The 17,580-nt window shown below is 40.1% G+C and overlaps 1 protein-coding gene across 12 annotated transcripts in view; it reads left to right on the top strand.

Annotated features, from left to right (window-relative positions):
* FAM172A (family with sequence similarity 172 member A) overlaps window positions 1–17,580 on the top strand; it is a 258,669-nt gene that overhangs the window by 171,654 nt on the left and 69,435 nt on the right. For all 12 annotated transcript variants that reach the window (XM_035568052.2, XM_035568056.2, XM_035568054.2 and 9 more), the window contains one exon: window positions 15,544–15,660. In XM_035568052.2, the coding sequence (XP_035423945.1) occupies window positions 15,544–15,660 (117 nt within the window). The remainder of the gene's footprint in view (window positions 1–15,543; window positions 15,661–17,580) is intronic.

Raw genomic sequence — 17,580 nt, 5'->3', positions numbered from 1 at the left:
TCTGTCATTTAACCGGAGCAAGCGTTGCCTAGTTTTGCTTTATTGGTTCATAAGCAAAAAGAAAAAAATGTTTAATCAATACAGAACAGCTCTTTTTGTATTCACCATTTTATAATTTGAAATCTTATTTTGTTAGTACTAACAGTCCACAAGCAGTGAGATGCCAGAACTGCTATAATAGGATTTTCCCCCTCCTAGCAGGATGTTGCTTATGGCTATAAAAAGTTAATTTCAGATCCTGATACACTTGCATTAATTTTTGAGACATTGGCTGAGTGTAGTACAGTGAAGAATAACAAGAACACTGCACCACCATGCTGTAGCTAATCGTTTATTACCTCAAGCCAAAGGAAGCAGTGTTAATGTGCAGGCCACAATGTCTGGGGAATAAAAAAAAAAAAAAAAAGTAGGAAACTGACAGGAAAGGTCTCCCAGATTTCTTCCTGAGGGTCTTGAGAAGAGGACCAAGAAGGGAAAGGAGAAACAATAGCTTTGCCATGTCATAAAGGCTAATGTTCACCAGTGCTTAAATATGTCCTGGCATACTTGGAAGATCACGTTAGTACATTAAAATGATATTTTATGATCAGACTGTAATACTTACCAAGCAATCCCGCTTTGTTTCTGCATAAGAAAACTCATCTTTACAGTTGTTTAAAAATACAATTTCTGTATGAAAAGCAAGCCATTTAGATGTCTATCATCAGCGTTGCGCACCGTACCTCTGTAAAGCATGTATATTCTTTGGAGTATTTGCTGACAAAAGGAGCATGTTGTCTCTTTGCTTGCCAGTAAGGGATCTGTTGACTCCACAGCTATGTAAAAACCTCTCATCAGCACCTATTTTAATCAGCAAGAACTTTACTATAAATCATTATCAGAAAAAGCATTGTGCTACACTTTTATACCAATACATTTATTTTGAAATTAATAGGGAAAAATAATACAGAGTCTGTGCTTGAGATGGGCTAATAAGCGTGCCCATGAGACTTTCCTTTTTAAGCACTAAATGAAAGCTTTTGCATTGCTAACAGGCTACAAAAGTTGCTTAGGTAATAAGACTCTTTTTCTGTTATCAGTAAAAAAGAAAAGGGGAGGGATGGGATGGCTCAAGGGATTGGTAATCAGATTACAAAGTCTTTCACTTCTAGGTCACTGGTTCAAATCTGCCCCCTGTTTAGTAGTGACCAAAAGCTGTTCCCAGCTGATGGCTTTTCAGTAGCCTTTGTGAGATGCTTTAGTGATCTATATCCAATGCCTACTGAAAATCACTGTGAGCAGTTGTGTTGGGAATCTCAACTGAGACCCTTTAAGTAGGAATAAATGACCTCCTTGCACACTGAAGGGTTCGGCATTTTATTTCCCAGAAAATAATTTTAATAAGTTAGTGGAGCAGTGCTGCTGAATCTGCACTGTCACAGCTGCTCTGGGCTTAAATAGCAGATCCTGCTTCCCAGGACTGTCACTATCGCTTCTCACTAGCATTGCCTTATAAAAATTGTTACCAGCTTTCTTAAGAATCAGACTACTATCTCTCAATACGAGTCGCATGGTATCACTCCCAATTTACTTCCATATTAGGCTAGACAGATATCATCATAATTACAAAAAATGAGAAGTAAAAAGAAAATTACTAAATTTGTTCATCTTAGAAGAAATGCCATACTTATTAGGAAAATTGATTTTGACACATAGAGTATGAAAACATTTTTATTGATGGTTTTAGTCCTGTATTAGTGCTGTGGAAGCTGTGAGACAGAGACTTTGGTAGACTTTCATGCGATACATGACTTAGGTCACTAAAACATTCTCAGAGGAAGGTGGGAATCGCATTTAAAATGAAATACTGAAAAGCAGGGAATATTCCGCAGCTCCTGCAAAAGAACCTTGTCCAGTGTACATTTTCCAATGCCATCTCTTGCTGGTGTTTATCGTCAGATATTTAAAAGACACCTTTATAAACTTTGCTCTTGTCAGCATTATGAAGCGCTGTTTTCCTCCGAGTAGGGGAGTGCTAGAGGACAGTGGCTGTAAAGGGAATGTAACTTCTACTTCATTAATACATGAGCCTGAAACAATGATTGTCTGCTGTATGTGCTTGGTACATTTCTGTGGGAATCACTTTGTCAATTTAGAGGTGCTTTTACCTCTGCAGGGATGCGCGCAACCCATTATGAAACTGCGATTCTTTCCCCAAAATTAAATAAGGAAAAACTGTATTTTGTTTGACACAGTAGGAATGCCGTGTGTACGCCGCTATGGATATTTCCGTACGGAGAGCAGAACTAGGTATTTCATCAATCATAAATGAAGCATGGTTTGATCAAACAGACCGCATCAGCCAGCTCCCTCACTACCCATGTAGGCCTCAGTCACAACTTCGCCGCTTGCTCCTCAGCCTGCGGGTGCTGCGGGCCATTTGGTGAGCGCCTGGTGGCAGGGGAGTGTTTGGTGGCCTCCCTGTGAAGCAAAAAAGTTCTGCAAGAATCTGTTATTTTTCCAGCTTCCCTCTGGTTTTGATTTCCAGCAAGCACCTGGGTCTGCACCCCTGTGTTCAACATTTTTAAGGTCGCTGGGGGGATAGAGGATGGTGAGGATTGTTAAGGAGAGATAAGGGTTTGGTGCTGGGAGTGGAATTGTTCTGGTCAGGGCCTTCAGAGAGGAACAGTTGAAAAGGAAAGAAGAAATTTTAACCACGGCAACAGATGGGGATGTGTTAAGTCACAGCTTGGTGGGGCACCGGGAGGTTCCTCTCTGGAGCCTCACAGGCCGAAAAGCACGGGTGTGGAAAGAGCAAATTCCAGATGATGTGTCCATACTGATCCAAAATACACCTTCTGCATCTACCAGGAGTCTTGGAAGCCCACAGGACTCGGGGCAGTCTCTGAGTCCTGCTCGAGCTCACTGGCACCAGCACCTCCATCCCCGTGGGCATCCAAGGCTCACAGTGCAAGGGGCACGGCTGAAGGGCACCACCAGCTGTATGGGTGACTCCATCCACAACTGAGGGTTTATAAGATAAAGCCATTCCTTTCAGAAGCTCACACAAAGGTTACAGGGGAAAAAAATATAAGTGGAGGCATTGTCAGCCCAGCTGTTTTTAAGCTCATGAAAGCTTCCTCCCAGGTCTGGTGTGAGCCGTCGCTCCCTGCCCGTGGGGGAACCTGGTTTTATTCCAGCTGTTACCTCATGCCCCCTCTTTTTTGACATACACCAGAAACACTCCAGGAGCAGAAAAACTGGCGGCCTGCTGGGGCTGAGCTCTGGGCGATGAGGTTTGCCTGCGCCTCAGTTTTGTTGTGAGCTTAACCATTATTTCAGCACCATAGGTTAGATGGAGATAGCCTCCCAGCGAGGCGTTCATCCTGGTGTAGCGATGGCTTAGCTTATAGAAGGACCTCTGCACAGCTGTAGGAGCTGTGTCTCACAGCCAGACTGGCTTCTGTCTCTTCATGGACCCTGCACTGCCCTGGGCAGCCAACAAAACCAGAAGCTGCTGCATGGCAGTGGTGCTGGTATCCACCAGGAGCATGAGACAGGGGCTGCCCAGGTGTGTTTCATTGTTTAACAGGACTTCGGAGAAAAGGGAATGGACTGAAAGCTCACCGTTGCTTCTGATTTTAGCATTGCTTATGAAACTTGGGAGATCAGAGGGTCATGGGGAATATCTTGCTAGTGATGTGTAATGGTTTGGAAGTAAACACCAGGGGTGGCTCCAGCTGCCTTTGATCTATCTAAATGGCTATTATGCATATTCTATTTAACTTATTTTAAAATTAGGCAAAGAGCATACAAGAATGTTTCTCTGTGTGCTAGATGCCTGAACTTCCAACTGTGTGCTCAGGACCAAACAAAAGGAAAATGGTTCTCTTTCAAGGAGCCTACCATTTGGTAGATATACACCACAAAGCAGGCATGAAATGCTGTGGGAAAGAGTGACTGACATTCTACCTTATCCCATGTTTTTAACATTTTGAATTTTTATTGATGAGGGCCAGAATTTGCAGATTTCACACAGTGTCTTTTGCCTTCCACGACATCTGTGAATTTTTTCATTTTTTAATTTTTTTTTTGAAGTGAGACTTCTTAAGTCAAAAGTGATGAGCTCTTAGCTTAAAAAGACGGGAAAGTAGTTAAATCCACAGCAGGTCTTTTTTTTTTCAGAGTGAAACAGAAACTTTGGAGAGCGTGCGCAGAAAGTTCTGCAGACGTCTCCTGGGGTTTCGTGCCAGGGTGTCTGATCATCCCGGTGACGTGGGATCCGAACGAGCTCTCCCAGGCTTCCACTGCCAGAGGATGAGGCTGCTTTTTCCTCAGGCCCCTCATGGTGGCCCAGAGGCATTTGTTGCAGCAGTCCTGCCTGGCTGGCCTCCCTGCAGCAAGAGGGGAGGATTGCCCTGTTCTCCCCTGTGCCATCACAGCCTCCCCACAGGTGTAGATTGCTTTCAGGAATGACCTGGTAACCACCAAAGGCAGAATCCAATCCAAAATTTTCAAGACAATGTCTTCATTGCCTAACAACAGTGAAAAGAAATGCTGCTCTTAACATGCGAGAATCTCCCTTTGATGCTTGTGAGCAGGGCAGGGACTGTAGGTTATTTTGCTAAAGAAAAACTGCATGTAGTAAGTGGGTATCTTCTGACATGAAAACCTGGGATTATTCATTGCTGGTATGCAGCAGCCGTTGTACTGAAACGTAGGCACAATAGCATTCATTACTCTAAGATATCACACTCCTCATTCTTCTGTTGACTCATCACTACCTGGCATAATTTCTCTGACTAATAAAGTATGCATGCATCATAAATACTTGAGGATGCTCTGTGGTGTTCCGTTAACCAGCTTGTGGTGAGGGGAGTGTGGAGTAGTAATGCACGTTCTTCTGTAGCATTCATTATTCAACAATAAATGATGTGAGCAAGCCAAGGCTTGGGGAGATGACCAGGCTGGCCCAAGGTCCTTGAGCATGCCAGGAGGACAAACACAAAAACAGAGCATTTCTTATTAATCTGGAGAAAACAGGGTATGCTGTTGTCACCAGCAGTGCTTCTGTTTCTGGTGTCACCCTGCCTTCAGAGCCTGTTTGGGTACAAGGAACATCATCATGGCAAGACGGCGCCCTGGCCCCACTCCCATTTCCAGAGATGCTGGGGTTGAAGTCAGCTGCTGGGACAGAGCCCCCTGCTCCCCAGGGCTTCAGGAGAGCAGCTCCATGCCCAGCATCTTCTGAGGGTGGAGGCTTCCTTTACCCCTTACAGCTGTGTCTGGTGTGGGTCAGACATCTAGTTCTAAATGTGTGCTGTTTATGAGAGTCCATTCTGTGCTCTGTGTTGGAAGATCTTTATCTGAATCATTTGTCATATCAGATTAGTTATGCATCCCTCAGAGTGCTTCACAAAGTGCTTGTGTTTATAAAATATTTTCTCCTCCTTGGAGCCCTCTTGGCTTTGCTGGTACTTCCCCATCTCACGACTGGATGGAAAGTGTTTGATATCTGGTAGCGTGTCCAATGTCTGATAAAAAGATGTGATAAAAAATTATTCAGCATATCCCTCTCTGCTCTGCCATTTTTTTCAGACTTTGAAGATGTCAGCGATATTGTGGTATGCTTGGTGTAATTTGGTTTTCTACCACACATTCCTTTTTGGCAAAGGAGGGTGCATGCAGCAGCAGCATTTCAGTGGGACAGAGAAGGGAAGCTGTTGCTCTTCTCCCTGGTTTGTCTCCAATAATAGATCATAATTTACCATTCCCTAACTGTGAAGAGGGTTATCTTCATGAATTTGTGTGGCCCCAGAAGTTTCGGTTTACATATCCTCTTGCTCAGAGACCTTACCTGTGGAGAGACTTTTCCTTCCTGAAGTTACTCAGAGGTTGAAAGAGTCAAAGCTGAAGCTTCAAGGGACGGGAAGAGTGAGTGTTGTCTTATCCTCTTGCTGAAGTGGAAATCCAGCTGTCTGTGTTTAAATAACAAGGGTGTTAGACTTCATGTCCATCTGCAAGGTTCTGAGCTTAGCATTCAGCTCCTTCTTTTTTTCTTTTCTGATTCAGGCCTTTTTGAGAAAAATTAATACATATGCTGACATGTTTGTGTACAAATAAATAGGGTCAGCTTCTTAAACTCTTGGTCCTTGCTCAACCAATTGTCTTAAATCTAAGGAAGATTTGCTCTTCTTGATGTTAAACCTATGCAATTTTCCCTGTTTTTGTAGGTATAAAATGGAATATAAGAAAACTGAATATTTCATTAAAAAATACACCAACATAACATTGGCGTAAAGTTATAATAAAATAGTAAATAAAGTTGTAATAAAAGTTTTCCAAGCACCACTCAGATAGAGCCAGTGAAGATGTAATACCATTTTACCATGTTGGATTTAATCCTTAAAATGTACAAATTTGATAGTTTCACATTTGTTTCAATAATATGATTGTTCACTTCTAGACTGAGTTCTGGATTTACACATTTGTTAAAGCATGATAATTATTTTCATAACTTACTTGAGGCCATGTTTTTCATTAGATATGAGCCATTACCTTCATGATGGTAAAATATGAAAAGAAAACTCCAACCCCTTGTATCATTTCATATCCAAGCCTTCTGTATTGATGGCTTTCATTACACACTGATTTTCAGAAACGGTTTAACTAATTTGTTATCACAAAAATTTAAGTATTTGTATTTGTATTTAACTTTTTCTGAGTAAATAAAATGCAAGAGCCTGTATATTCTGGTTCAAAGCTTCTTAGGGCTTTTCAGCCCCAAAGAAAGCTGGCGGTGCTGGCAGCTTACTCGCTCACATGTCCTTGCTTACCGGTAGTCTTGATACGACCAGATGCCTCCAAAAAGGTGCCAGTTGTGTGTCACTGCTTGGGGTCAGCTCTACACCCTGGGCATTGTAAACTGTGTCCTCAATGGCTGCAAAATCTGCTGAAAACCTGGTACCGAACGTACCTTCAAAGCAGGAAACTTGCTCAAAATGTTGGCTCATGATTTGGCCATGCCCTAAGCTGAGCAGGGCTTTGAAAATGCAGTCCATGCAAAACCGAGCCCAGGCGTCCAAGTCTGGGGCGGCAGGCTGAGGGCACTCCCAGTTTTGTGCTGAAACACCTCTGTTTCCTAGTTTATATAGATCTTGACCTTCCCCAGTTCTGAAGCACTTTTTAAATTTTCATATGGTCATGGGTCCAGGTGGTTCTGATTACAACTGGCAGTTTATTAATAGCCTTGCTTTACTTTATTATTATTTTTTATTTTGTTTTGGTTCATTTTGTTTTGGTTTATTTTATTTTATTTTATTTTATTTTATTTTAAATTTATATAATTTATTTTATTTCAAACTAGGCGTGACACTCATATTGGGGTAAACCAAGGAAAAGCAAAGACATGACCTACATCATAAGGCTTTACTGGCAAAGATGTATCAGCTAAGAGCTTGAAAAAAACTTTTTGCCACCCCAGGCAAGATAACTATGTTAGCAAAACCTCTAGTGCAGGTTCTGCATAGCAGTTCCAGCAGAAGAATGTTTTTGCTGGCTTAACTCATGTCGTTTGGAGATGGGATGCAGCTTCCTGCCAGAAAACCTCCTGCATCTCTGTTAAGAGGACTCTGCTGGCAGAGACATGTGGTAAAGCCAGAGCAGCAAAGAATCTTCTGCTGTGCCGGAGGTTTAGGCATGATCATGCGCTCACAACTTTTTCCACTCCCCACGTCCAAATTAACCGTGAGTACAAAATGAGCTGCAGTTTAGCAAGCTGAGGTGATTTTTCAAATGCAGTTTTCCTGGGGCTCATGTGCTGCAGTGGACGTACCCACGTTCCCTTTAAACAACCTGGCTCGAACATCAGATGCTCTTCAGTATTAGCTGTGCCAAATGCTGCACATGTCAATTTAGGCTGCTTCCTGGCAGAATAAATTGCCCCTTGTGGCACTCCACTTCCCTAAGACAGGACCATTTCTGAGCCGTGTGTTAGAGGCCAGCCAATGTCCCAGCAGAACATCAGCAATTAGACTGACCAGGCGTCGCTGTCTGGTCCCAGCTAGGCAGGTGGAACTTGTTCGCCCTGCAAAACACCTTCTTGGCGGTGGTGAGACCTGCAGAGCAAATCCATCTCTGGGGCAGCAGGTTGCTGCTGGCAGAAAGGGCACCAACAGCCAGACCCAGCTGGTTACTGCGTCTGCTCCTGACTTCCTCCGTGGCTCTCTAGTGGCTGAAAGGCACAAGTCCCAGCAGCCTTCACCACTGAAGCATCTTGAGAGGCATTAAAAAAAATCTGGGTTTTGTTTGCTTTCATTGAGTGTTTGATAGGAACATCTTGGTCATGCCCTCTTATCTAACTTACATTTTTTGTCTGTGAGGAAGCTGCATACAGAGCATTTTGTCTTTTTTTTTTCTTTTTTTAAACAACAGGAGTCAACCCATGTAAGAGCTCCGTAGGTAGCTTTTATTAAAGGTCAGATGCTGTGTATGGTGGCAGTGGGCAGGCAGCCAGTGAGATCCCCACAGGGTTCATGTTATGTGCTGGGCTTTCTTTTGGGCTATTACAGTGTGTTCATAGTAGCCAAATTGCTGAGAGGTTCGTAAGTGAGGTGGGCCAGCCTTGCTACCCGTAGTCCTGTAACACCTATTAGCACAAAAGTGTATGTTTGGGAACTTGGTGTTCTCTGGATTATTACAGGTCCTTGAAGGCTTTTCTCCTGTAAGCTCTCTGTTAAGACACTAGGGACAAGAGAAGCCAGAGAATTGCATTATTAAGTTTAAAGTTTTAATAAAGCTGAACCCTGAGGCTTTTATGCTAGAGAGCCATTAGTTTTGCTTGCACTGTTCGCAAAATATTGCCAGCAGAATTTTGTGTATGGGGAGGGGAGGCGGGGAGGGGCTGGTTTTGGTTTTGTTTTTGTTTAACTGAGCTATGCATAAGGGAGATGGCCGCTACCCTTATTTTAGAAATACATTTTGCCAATCAGGATTGGCTTTAAGAATTTTTACCCTAAAACTAGAATTTGTATGGAAACTATCAGTAGAAGTTCTGAAATGGATACAAATTTACAGCGTGAACTGTGGCAAGTCCTAGACTCCAGATGCTCTAAAGCAGTCTGTTCTAATATGTTCATATGTTATTATTACCTTTACAGTATGACGTATTGCTGTAGAAAGCTATCACAATCGTAGATGTAACATCCAATTGGTCTTTGAAGAAAATATCAGAAAATACTTGGCCTTGGTCATTCTATGATTGTGTCTGCAGTTTTCTTGCTGTTTAAAACTGGTGTGTATCAAATGCTTTGTCTACTGCAAGCAAGGATTTTAGCATGACTATGAATACAGTTAGGGAAAATTATTCTTCTTGCTAACTGAAAATGGGAACTAGTTTGACTTACTTTAGATTATTTATGATGTTTGTTATATGCTGTTCAAGTATAGCTGCTCGGTAATTCTACTCCCCAGTGAATAATATTTTATGAAAACTTGGGAGTCTAATTGACTTTTAAGATGTGCAAAAAACTAAGAGTATTTTAAAAATTCAGGAATTCTATCCAGGATGCAGTGAAAGGTCTTGGGAATCCCAGACCAACAAACATGCAGTACATGCAAACAAAATTGTATGCTTTGTGTTGAAGAGGAGTCTTTCTGAGTTCAGGAAAGGAATTGGATCGAGTGTTCATGCTCTAACAGAGCAGTTCCTTGGTTTGTATGACACTGAGTGAAAGGAGACCTGAAGGGCACACCTAAAAGAGGGTGGACCTGTACCAAGCTTCCAGGAGAGCACAGGAGGTTCCTAAGAATCTGCACTTCCTTGCAAAAGTGTTAAATAAAAATTGCCCACTCACACACCATTCCTAGTGAGTGATTTCTTATCTACTACTGCTCTTACAAATTCTTCATAGACCAACCAATGCCATTTTGATCCACCAGAATGGTTACCACAAATTCACTCCACTTCTGGAAACCATTGAGCATATTTGAGCTTTCAGTTCAGTTTGATCTGAAAGGAGTTCAGTTTACACACGCCAATACCTCTTAAAGATTCAATCCAGTGTGAGGCAATGGGAGACAATGGAAGCATTTGCGTCAAATTTAGTTTTACTCCAAGCCAAATACTCAAGGTAGACATACCCATTCAAGCCTAGTACATACCATGGAAATACCATGCCACAACTGATATTGGCATGGAAGACAGAGGAAGTACATGAAAGGTTTTCTTAAAAGATCAAGGGAAAGTGAAATCTGGGGTATTTTTTTAATTTTTTTTTCAATATTTTTTTTTTTCATAATTCCTAATTACAAACAACTCACAGGAGTCAGTATCCCGCAGACCCCATGTGATGGCAGTTGACTTGGTTGTTTGAGCCCATATAAATACAAATTTTCAGCCATTTAAATTTTGTTAGAATAGGTATAGGGAGCGTGGAACTGATGTTGCAAAGTGTTACACCCACAGGCCGCTTGTCTAAAGCCTAACGGGGCATGCATGGATTTTCATGTTTGCAATATCAGACCTTTGAGTCACCTTTTAGAATAGTGATGCTTTCATTTGAGAGCTCTGCTACAAAATCTATCAATACCAAAGATATATTCGATCATCTATTCTAAATATTTATATAGAGGTAATGTATTACATATGTGATATGTGTAAAAGACTTATGTTTTATAGGCATACACTACAGATAAAGAAGAAAGCAGCCTTTTGTTATTATAAAATTATAATAACTGTATAATGTAACCTTACTGAGGATTGCCATCTGACATTATGAACAGCTTAGTAGTAACTCACTTTTTAAATTTGCAAATAAACATGCAAATAATATATCTGAATTTAATGGATGAAGTTTTAAATTATTTATTCATGCTTATGTAGTGATAGAGTTGAACTCTTGTGCAACACTTGTTCCTTGCCAAGTGAAGGAATAAACTTTCAACTACTGGAATAGAGATGACTTTCAAAAAGGCATCTGAATGCTTTCTGCCTTCTTACAGTGGACATCTAGGAATGTACCCAATACAAGGGTATCAAATGTAAAGCAGTGATGATATGGTAAACAAATTACAAAAACAAACCTAACTGTGACTACAGAGAAGGAACCCAAAGACAGAAATAAAATGGTACTTCATGAATTAAAAAGGAGACTGGGAAAGTCTAGGGGGCCCAAAGTGGTGTATTGAGTGATATGGTAATAAAGGAAAACCTGATGGAGAAGTGCCCATTTAACTACTTCTGACTATAAATGAATTTTTGGAAGAACAAGAAGGAATGTAAGGACAGAGTGATAGAAGCTCTAAGCCATCCAGTGAAGGGGTACACCGTGTTATTGCTTTTTTTTTTTTTTTGAATCTATTCAGAGGAAAATAATTTAGGATTTGAAAATTAGCGTTGAGCAGGAAATTAAGTAATTCTTAGGCTGTGAAAACTGAGTGTCTGTGGAATTTACTGATGTACAAAGAGTACAAGGCATAAAATGGTCTTTAGATGAAATCCCTAGGCCTTTATTTGCAATTGTTGCTTCAGTAAAAAACACAGTTTTCCTGGAAAAAAAAATAGTTTGTAGTATTGTAAACAGTCTGTGTTCTATTAAATATCTTCAGTTATAGCATGTCAGTTTTAAGAGGCTGCACTGGCTGCATGGGATAAAACTAGTCCTGGGAAGTGTAAATCGTGCATCCCCTAGCATCCTTCCTTTGGAATTAGAGTTGCATCAAATTTGAATGGTAGCTGGGTGCTAAATTTGCATTGGATATTAATGCATTTTACTGTATCATTTTTTATTCTGAATTCAAAACCATTTTTAGAGAAGATACATATACTTTCATTCTGAGCTATCAGTCCATTCAATCTGAAGCATTGATGCCTCCGTGAGCAAAAGCACTTGGGCTGCTCATATCTTCTTGCAGGATAAATTAGGGTCCTTGCTAGGAGGGCCTGCTGTTTGAGCATCACTTGGACCTGCTCTTCTCAGTTATAGTTATCACTTAACATCACACTGTAGCAGAGGACTTGAGCTGTTGTAGTAGAAGCTATGGCACCTGGTCTGTATGTGTTCTGTTGTGACATTTCTGTGTCACTTAAATATGGACACATTAGACTTGTTCAAGTGAAGGTTGTAGCCTTAATTCTTTCTCTACTTCATGGTTTTCTTTGCGTTTTGGGAGATTTGGGGGTGTGTTTGTTTGAAAATACCATTATACAGGTGTCCACAAAGCTGAGCAGCGGGCACCAGCGGGTGTTATTTGTGTCCCAAGTGCATTGGATAAGAATCAAAGTGCATTGGTTTCTTTTTTGGGTCCCCCACTCCCAAATGCTAGCTGTAGAGCATTAGGTCTTCTGTCTGGAGTGAGTGGCCTGCTGGGATCTGGGATCTCTCTGCTAAGAGTGCATTTGATTCTGTGCGAATATTTTATTTTTCCAGTCTGGTTCTTTAGCCCAGGTCCTGGATGAGTTACTGCTGCTGCATTCGTAGTCTTGTGCTGTCATAGTCTGCTTTCAGCATTGTGTAACTGTCCTGATGGATCCAGAAAAGGGTCATTGCGTCTTACAGGTCTTACTTCTAGTTACCTTCTCTGTGAGAGAACTTTAATAGGGTTTCTGAGCCATTCTTATGGCAAGCAGAAAAAATGGAGGACCTGGTTCACTAACAAAACTGCATCTGGTATGGGTCTTAGGAGAAGCCTGGAACCAGAAGCTCCTAACAGCCAGCAGGACCCACAGCCCTTCAGCAGAAGGCCTTTCTGCAGACGCTGCTGTTCTGTTTGGATAAGGAGGGTGATGTTACCTTTCCTGTCCTGTAAAACAGTTGGATCGTTGTGATGGCTAGAAAGGGAAAGGACTGGCCACAGCCCTCCCAAAAGCAGCCTCTGCAATCAGAGTGATCAAGTGCGTGATCATTTTGTGCATATAACTCTGCCTGAGAAAGGGGACAGTAAAGCTGCAGTCTAATAAAGCAGCTGTTTAGTATCTCATGCCAGTCTTCCATTGCAGCATGGGCTGAAGACACATGAATATCACTGGGCAGAAATTATTCCAGAGGAATATTCAATTCATACTGTCCAATTCAATTCAATTCTTCATACTTTTTTGAGGCTCTGTTTCCTTTTCTCTTTTCAACCTGACTTTCTGAAAAATTCCGGATACCAAAGCTGTTAGAACCTGCTTCCAACCCAGTCCCCCTGAGCTGGATGTATCAGATATATCTGCGTGGCCCTCCAAATTCGTGCAATGGTACTGATGGCTCAGGTTGGGTCAGGAGGAAGCCGGTCGTGCTGTGACATGCCACTGTCAAAGAGGGGCAGGCTCCACAGCCGGGATGCATTCACCATGCACAAACAGCACATCCACGCAGGACACGATGTTGAGTAGCTCAGTAGATGTGCAGCCTGCCTTACAGTGAACTAACTTACCTGTGGAGATAAGTCTGGTAGTTATTTTTGGCCAGTACTTTCTAAACTGCATTTAAAAAAATGATTTTTCAGTTATTTTGTAGATCTGAACCACATGTGGGGCCTGGTGTAATCCTAGAGAAATTACTTTAGATGACATATTCACGAGTCCAAGTTCTTCTGAAATAAGCTGGTTGAAGATCTGAGTGAATCAGCCTTTTAAGAGGCAAAGCATTTATCAGTGCTTGAGATGTTCTTATAGCTTTGGGGAGGAGGATTATAGCGTTGATAAAAATCTCCATTTTGAGGCTCCACCTTCCTGTGGAGCTCCGGGGTTTCATCCCAAGTTTAGCAGAATCACCGGTGGTTCCTTCAATTGCCTGAATACCGCCCTGAGACATCCATTATTCGTACATGCAATTCTTATTCACAACTCTTAGACTCTGTAGTGGACAGGATCTGTATGTCTTCATGTTTATGGTGAAATTCAATGCTCAGTGTTGGATGTTTGGCTGAAAATGGCAGTGTCACGTTACCTCTGAATGAAGCCCAGCCTTTTACAATAGATGCTATTTTGTCCAAAATGTGTGATTTTGCCCCCCACGCACTCACCTGTTATCCTATTCTCCAAATATTGTAGGTATTAAATGTGAAAAAACTATATGTATGGAAAGTCTTCGCATGAAGGAAGATCACTCTTAGAAGCATCTTCGTATGCGTTTGCCCCAGATTTCTTCAGCTTAGCTGAATTCCTAAATCACATAATACTGACAGTATGATAGTCGGGCTACTAAGGAAGATGAACACCTGATTTTCTCTGGAATGGGAAGCTCTACGTTTATGTTATCTGTCCAATAATGGTGAATATTTTTCACTTAGAATATTAATTTGACTACACTGATTTTAAAATACATATAAGGTAAATAAAAAAAAAAAGGGCAAGACATTCAGAATGTCATACTGCAGTTATGTGAAACTGGAAGTAAGAATATTTGGTCAAAAAGGTTTACATTTATGGTATTTAGAAGATACCAGGAGATAGTTTGTACAGGATAATGATAAATGCAACTTTCACATCAAAAATCTGGATTGAGGTGATTATTTTTGAGTTTCTGATGAAAAAAAACATTCACATCTGCTTTGTAAAAGTCTGTTTTAGAGAGGTGTTTTTGGAGATGCAGCCTGTATGCTGATAAGCAGTTACTAGAACATGAACAAAGAATTTCTGGCTTTAGAAATGTTGTATGTATTGCCATTTATACAAAAGAAAGACGAAAAAACATTAACTTAGTGTGGCATACACAGTGGTAAAGACACTAGTTGTGAAATGCTGGTTTTAAAAGTATAATTCATTATGCTTTCTTTGATCCAGTCTTACAAATTAGGGTCACTCATGTCAGGAGATTAAAACCTTTTTGTCTTTCTTTGATATCAAACTATTCTTTTTCAGTCCCTTTTATCTTGCAGAGCAGCACTGAATTCCACAGCATCTTTGTCAGTTCATTCGTGTTATTTGCAGCAATCATTTAATTGGTTTTAGTACTAATAATATTTAGTCGTACTGTCGTTTCCAACAACAGAGACTCTTTAATAACCTAAAAATGTTGAGAAGCTCTGGTGGCAGCTGGGTAAGCATATGTATAAGAGAGACCACAAAGAATTTTGGGAGCATGGTGGGAGTGCAAGGCAGCTAAATTGGATGGAAAAAGAAAAAAAACCATACAAGTCAAAGTAAGATTGTACATCAGAAAAACTACAGCAATCTACTGAAAATTAGTAGATGATAGTCATGAGTAGCTTACAGTGAACCACGGGTACCAGCTTCCCTGAAGCACAGAAATAGGAACTTGAAGAAGCTTGTAAAAGGTGTCCTCAGGGAATCTTCCATTTTTTCACTATGATACCTTTAATCCTAGAATTGTCAAGCCACATGGAAAATAATAGGACTGAATAGTTCAGTCAGTTAAAAGTTAGTATTATTTCTTTTATCAAAAATATTAGGTCTTTCTGTGTTTCTAGAGCTGTTAGGATTAGTATAAACTTTAAAACAAGTGAAGTCAAGTATTGAACTTGCATTAGTCTTTCTTTTTTAATTTAAGATCATTGTCTGTGACTAAGCAGACACTGCTCTACAGAAATAAAGAACTTAAAGCCAATATTTTTTAACAGATGATTCAACGAGAGGCAGAAGTAAAGAATAAGGTAACTGCTGTGGCGTTAACAGACTCTGTTCACAATGTGTGGCATCAAGAAGCTGGCAAAACTATTCGAGAGTGGATGCGAGAGGTGAGGCCAGTTTCTTTTTTTTTTTTTTTTTTTTGAGTTGGGGTGTATATGCCTGCATATGGTTCTATAAACATTTCTCTATCTGCTGACCATTTATTTAGGGTGAGAAAGAGAGCACGTTACAGAACCATAGGAATTGTGTCCCCATACCAGCCCCTAAAATAAAGCTTAAAGCCATTACTGAGCTTCAAAGTTAGCAGTCAAAATAGTAAGAATCAGCTTCAGCGTGCAATATAAAAACATAAACAGTTGTAGACCAAGTGTTGACTGGTAACTGAAGCAAAGTCACCCAAAGTGCCGGAGTTCTGCTTCTGGCCTGCTATGGTGGTGGTGGAAAAGCCCCTTGAAGCTCTTCCTGACTTGGCTTGCTGATTTGTACAGCTGGTGAAAAATACTTGCTTTCATGAGATATGATTATTTCTGAAGTGCTCTGAGATTTTCTGATGAAAGTCAGAGTGTTTTTGTATAAAAGGAATGGCTAGTTGGTGATGATCCGATGGTGAGTTATGGCCAGCAATCACAGTTTTCCACCCTTGGGGGAAGGATGACACCATGCATTCATTATTAATTTTCATACTTAAGTATGGGATTGGTAAGATTCAATTTTTTTTGTTGCTGTTAAAGTGAGACTAACTAAATTTGTGAATCTATTCCTTGTCAAATTAAGCTCATATCTGTGTTTTCTACGTTCTCATTTCAGAGTGCTAAAATGATAGGTGTGTGTGGCAAATATAAACTCCTTTATCCTGAACTTTTTGTTCAACCTGACTTTTTCATATGGTTTTAGTGAAACATTGTGTGCAGACTGCCTATTCCTGACTTAACCTTACCGTTTTATAGGCCATGACTGATGGGAATAGAGAATCACCTGGGATGCAGTCTGACAGCTCTGACTTAAATGTTAAAAATGTAAAGAATGGTAACCCCTACAGGCTCTGTCAGAAAAATCCCCATTTTCTTTATGGGAAATCAAAACCTTAAAATATATGTTACATAGTAAAACTGAAATTTTAAATCCTGTAATTTGAATCTGACAACTCCATTTTTCTTTAAGCATTTAGTCTGAATAAGACAAGTGCATTACCTTTAATTTCATTTGCAGAAAGCAGATCTTAAAGAATAAGTTAAATGATTAATGGCCTAAAAAGTGGATGGAGTGTCATAACTTACATTAGCATTGAAAATCTCCTATAAGAAAGAAGAATTTTACATATGTGAAGTGTGGCTGAGTGGTATTAAGACTTGCATATCACCTGGATATCTCTTACTTTAATCAGGTTTAAGGCTACTGGTAAAATGAATAATAATTAAAATATACACCTAATCGCTGCCTGTCTGTAGGGCTAATTGCTGTCATTGAAAGAATGAATTGTTAAAAAAGTAATTCTTCATTGGAGCTATCTCTCTGTATCATTGGTAGCCTATTTTTAGTATCTATAGAAGTCATGATTTTTGAATTTATTAGGAGCTGTGATGAATGATAAAACAAATCATCCATTTACATATCTTGACACTGCTTTCGAGAATACTTATTTCTTACAGGCAAGTGTCACATTGTATATAAAAGCTGGTTAATTGTGTGCTAATCTTCTGTATTATCTCCAGCTCTCTGATGTAGTGTTCTATCAGTAGTTAATATTAATTTTACTTATTTCAAATGAATGTAATACTTCATAAAAATTCTACTTCTTTTATAATTTCTACCATCATACATTTGCAATTTCACATTCAGTTGTTAATTAAAATTATATATGCAAATTGTAAAATGTATAATACTTTACTACTTTAAACCTTGAAGCCTTTGTGAAATATTCCATTTTAACCATTTTTTACTAAAAAGTTACATTACTGGATAGTGTGTTTGTTTTTATTTTTTTTTGTCCACCGAGTTCAATAGTTTCATTGATCTACTGTTTCTTA

The sequence above is a fragment of the Cygnus atratus genome, chromosome Z, assembly GCF_013377495.2.
Source record: "Cygnus atratus isolate AKBS03 ecotype Queensland, Australia chromosome Z, CAtr_DNAZoo_HiC_assembly, whole genome shotgun sequence".
In the NCBI taxonomy this organism is placed as follows: domain Eukaryota; kingdom Metazoa; phylum Chordata; class Aves; order Anseriformes; family Anatidae; genus Cygnus; species Cygnus atratus.
The sequence above is the reverse complement of the archived record's forward strand: the minus strand, read 5'-3'. Positions and strand labels throughout refer to the sequence as shown.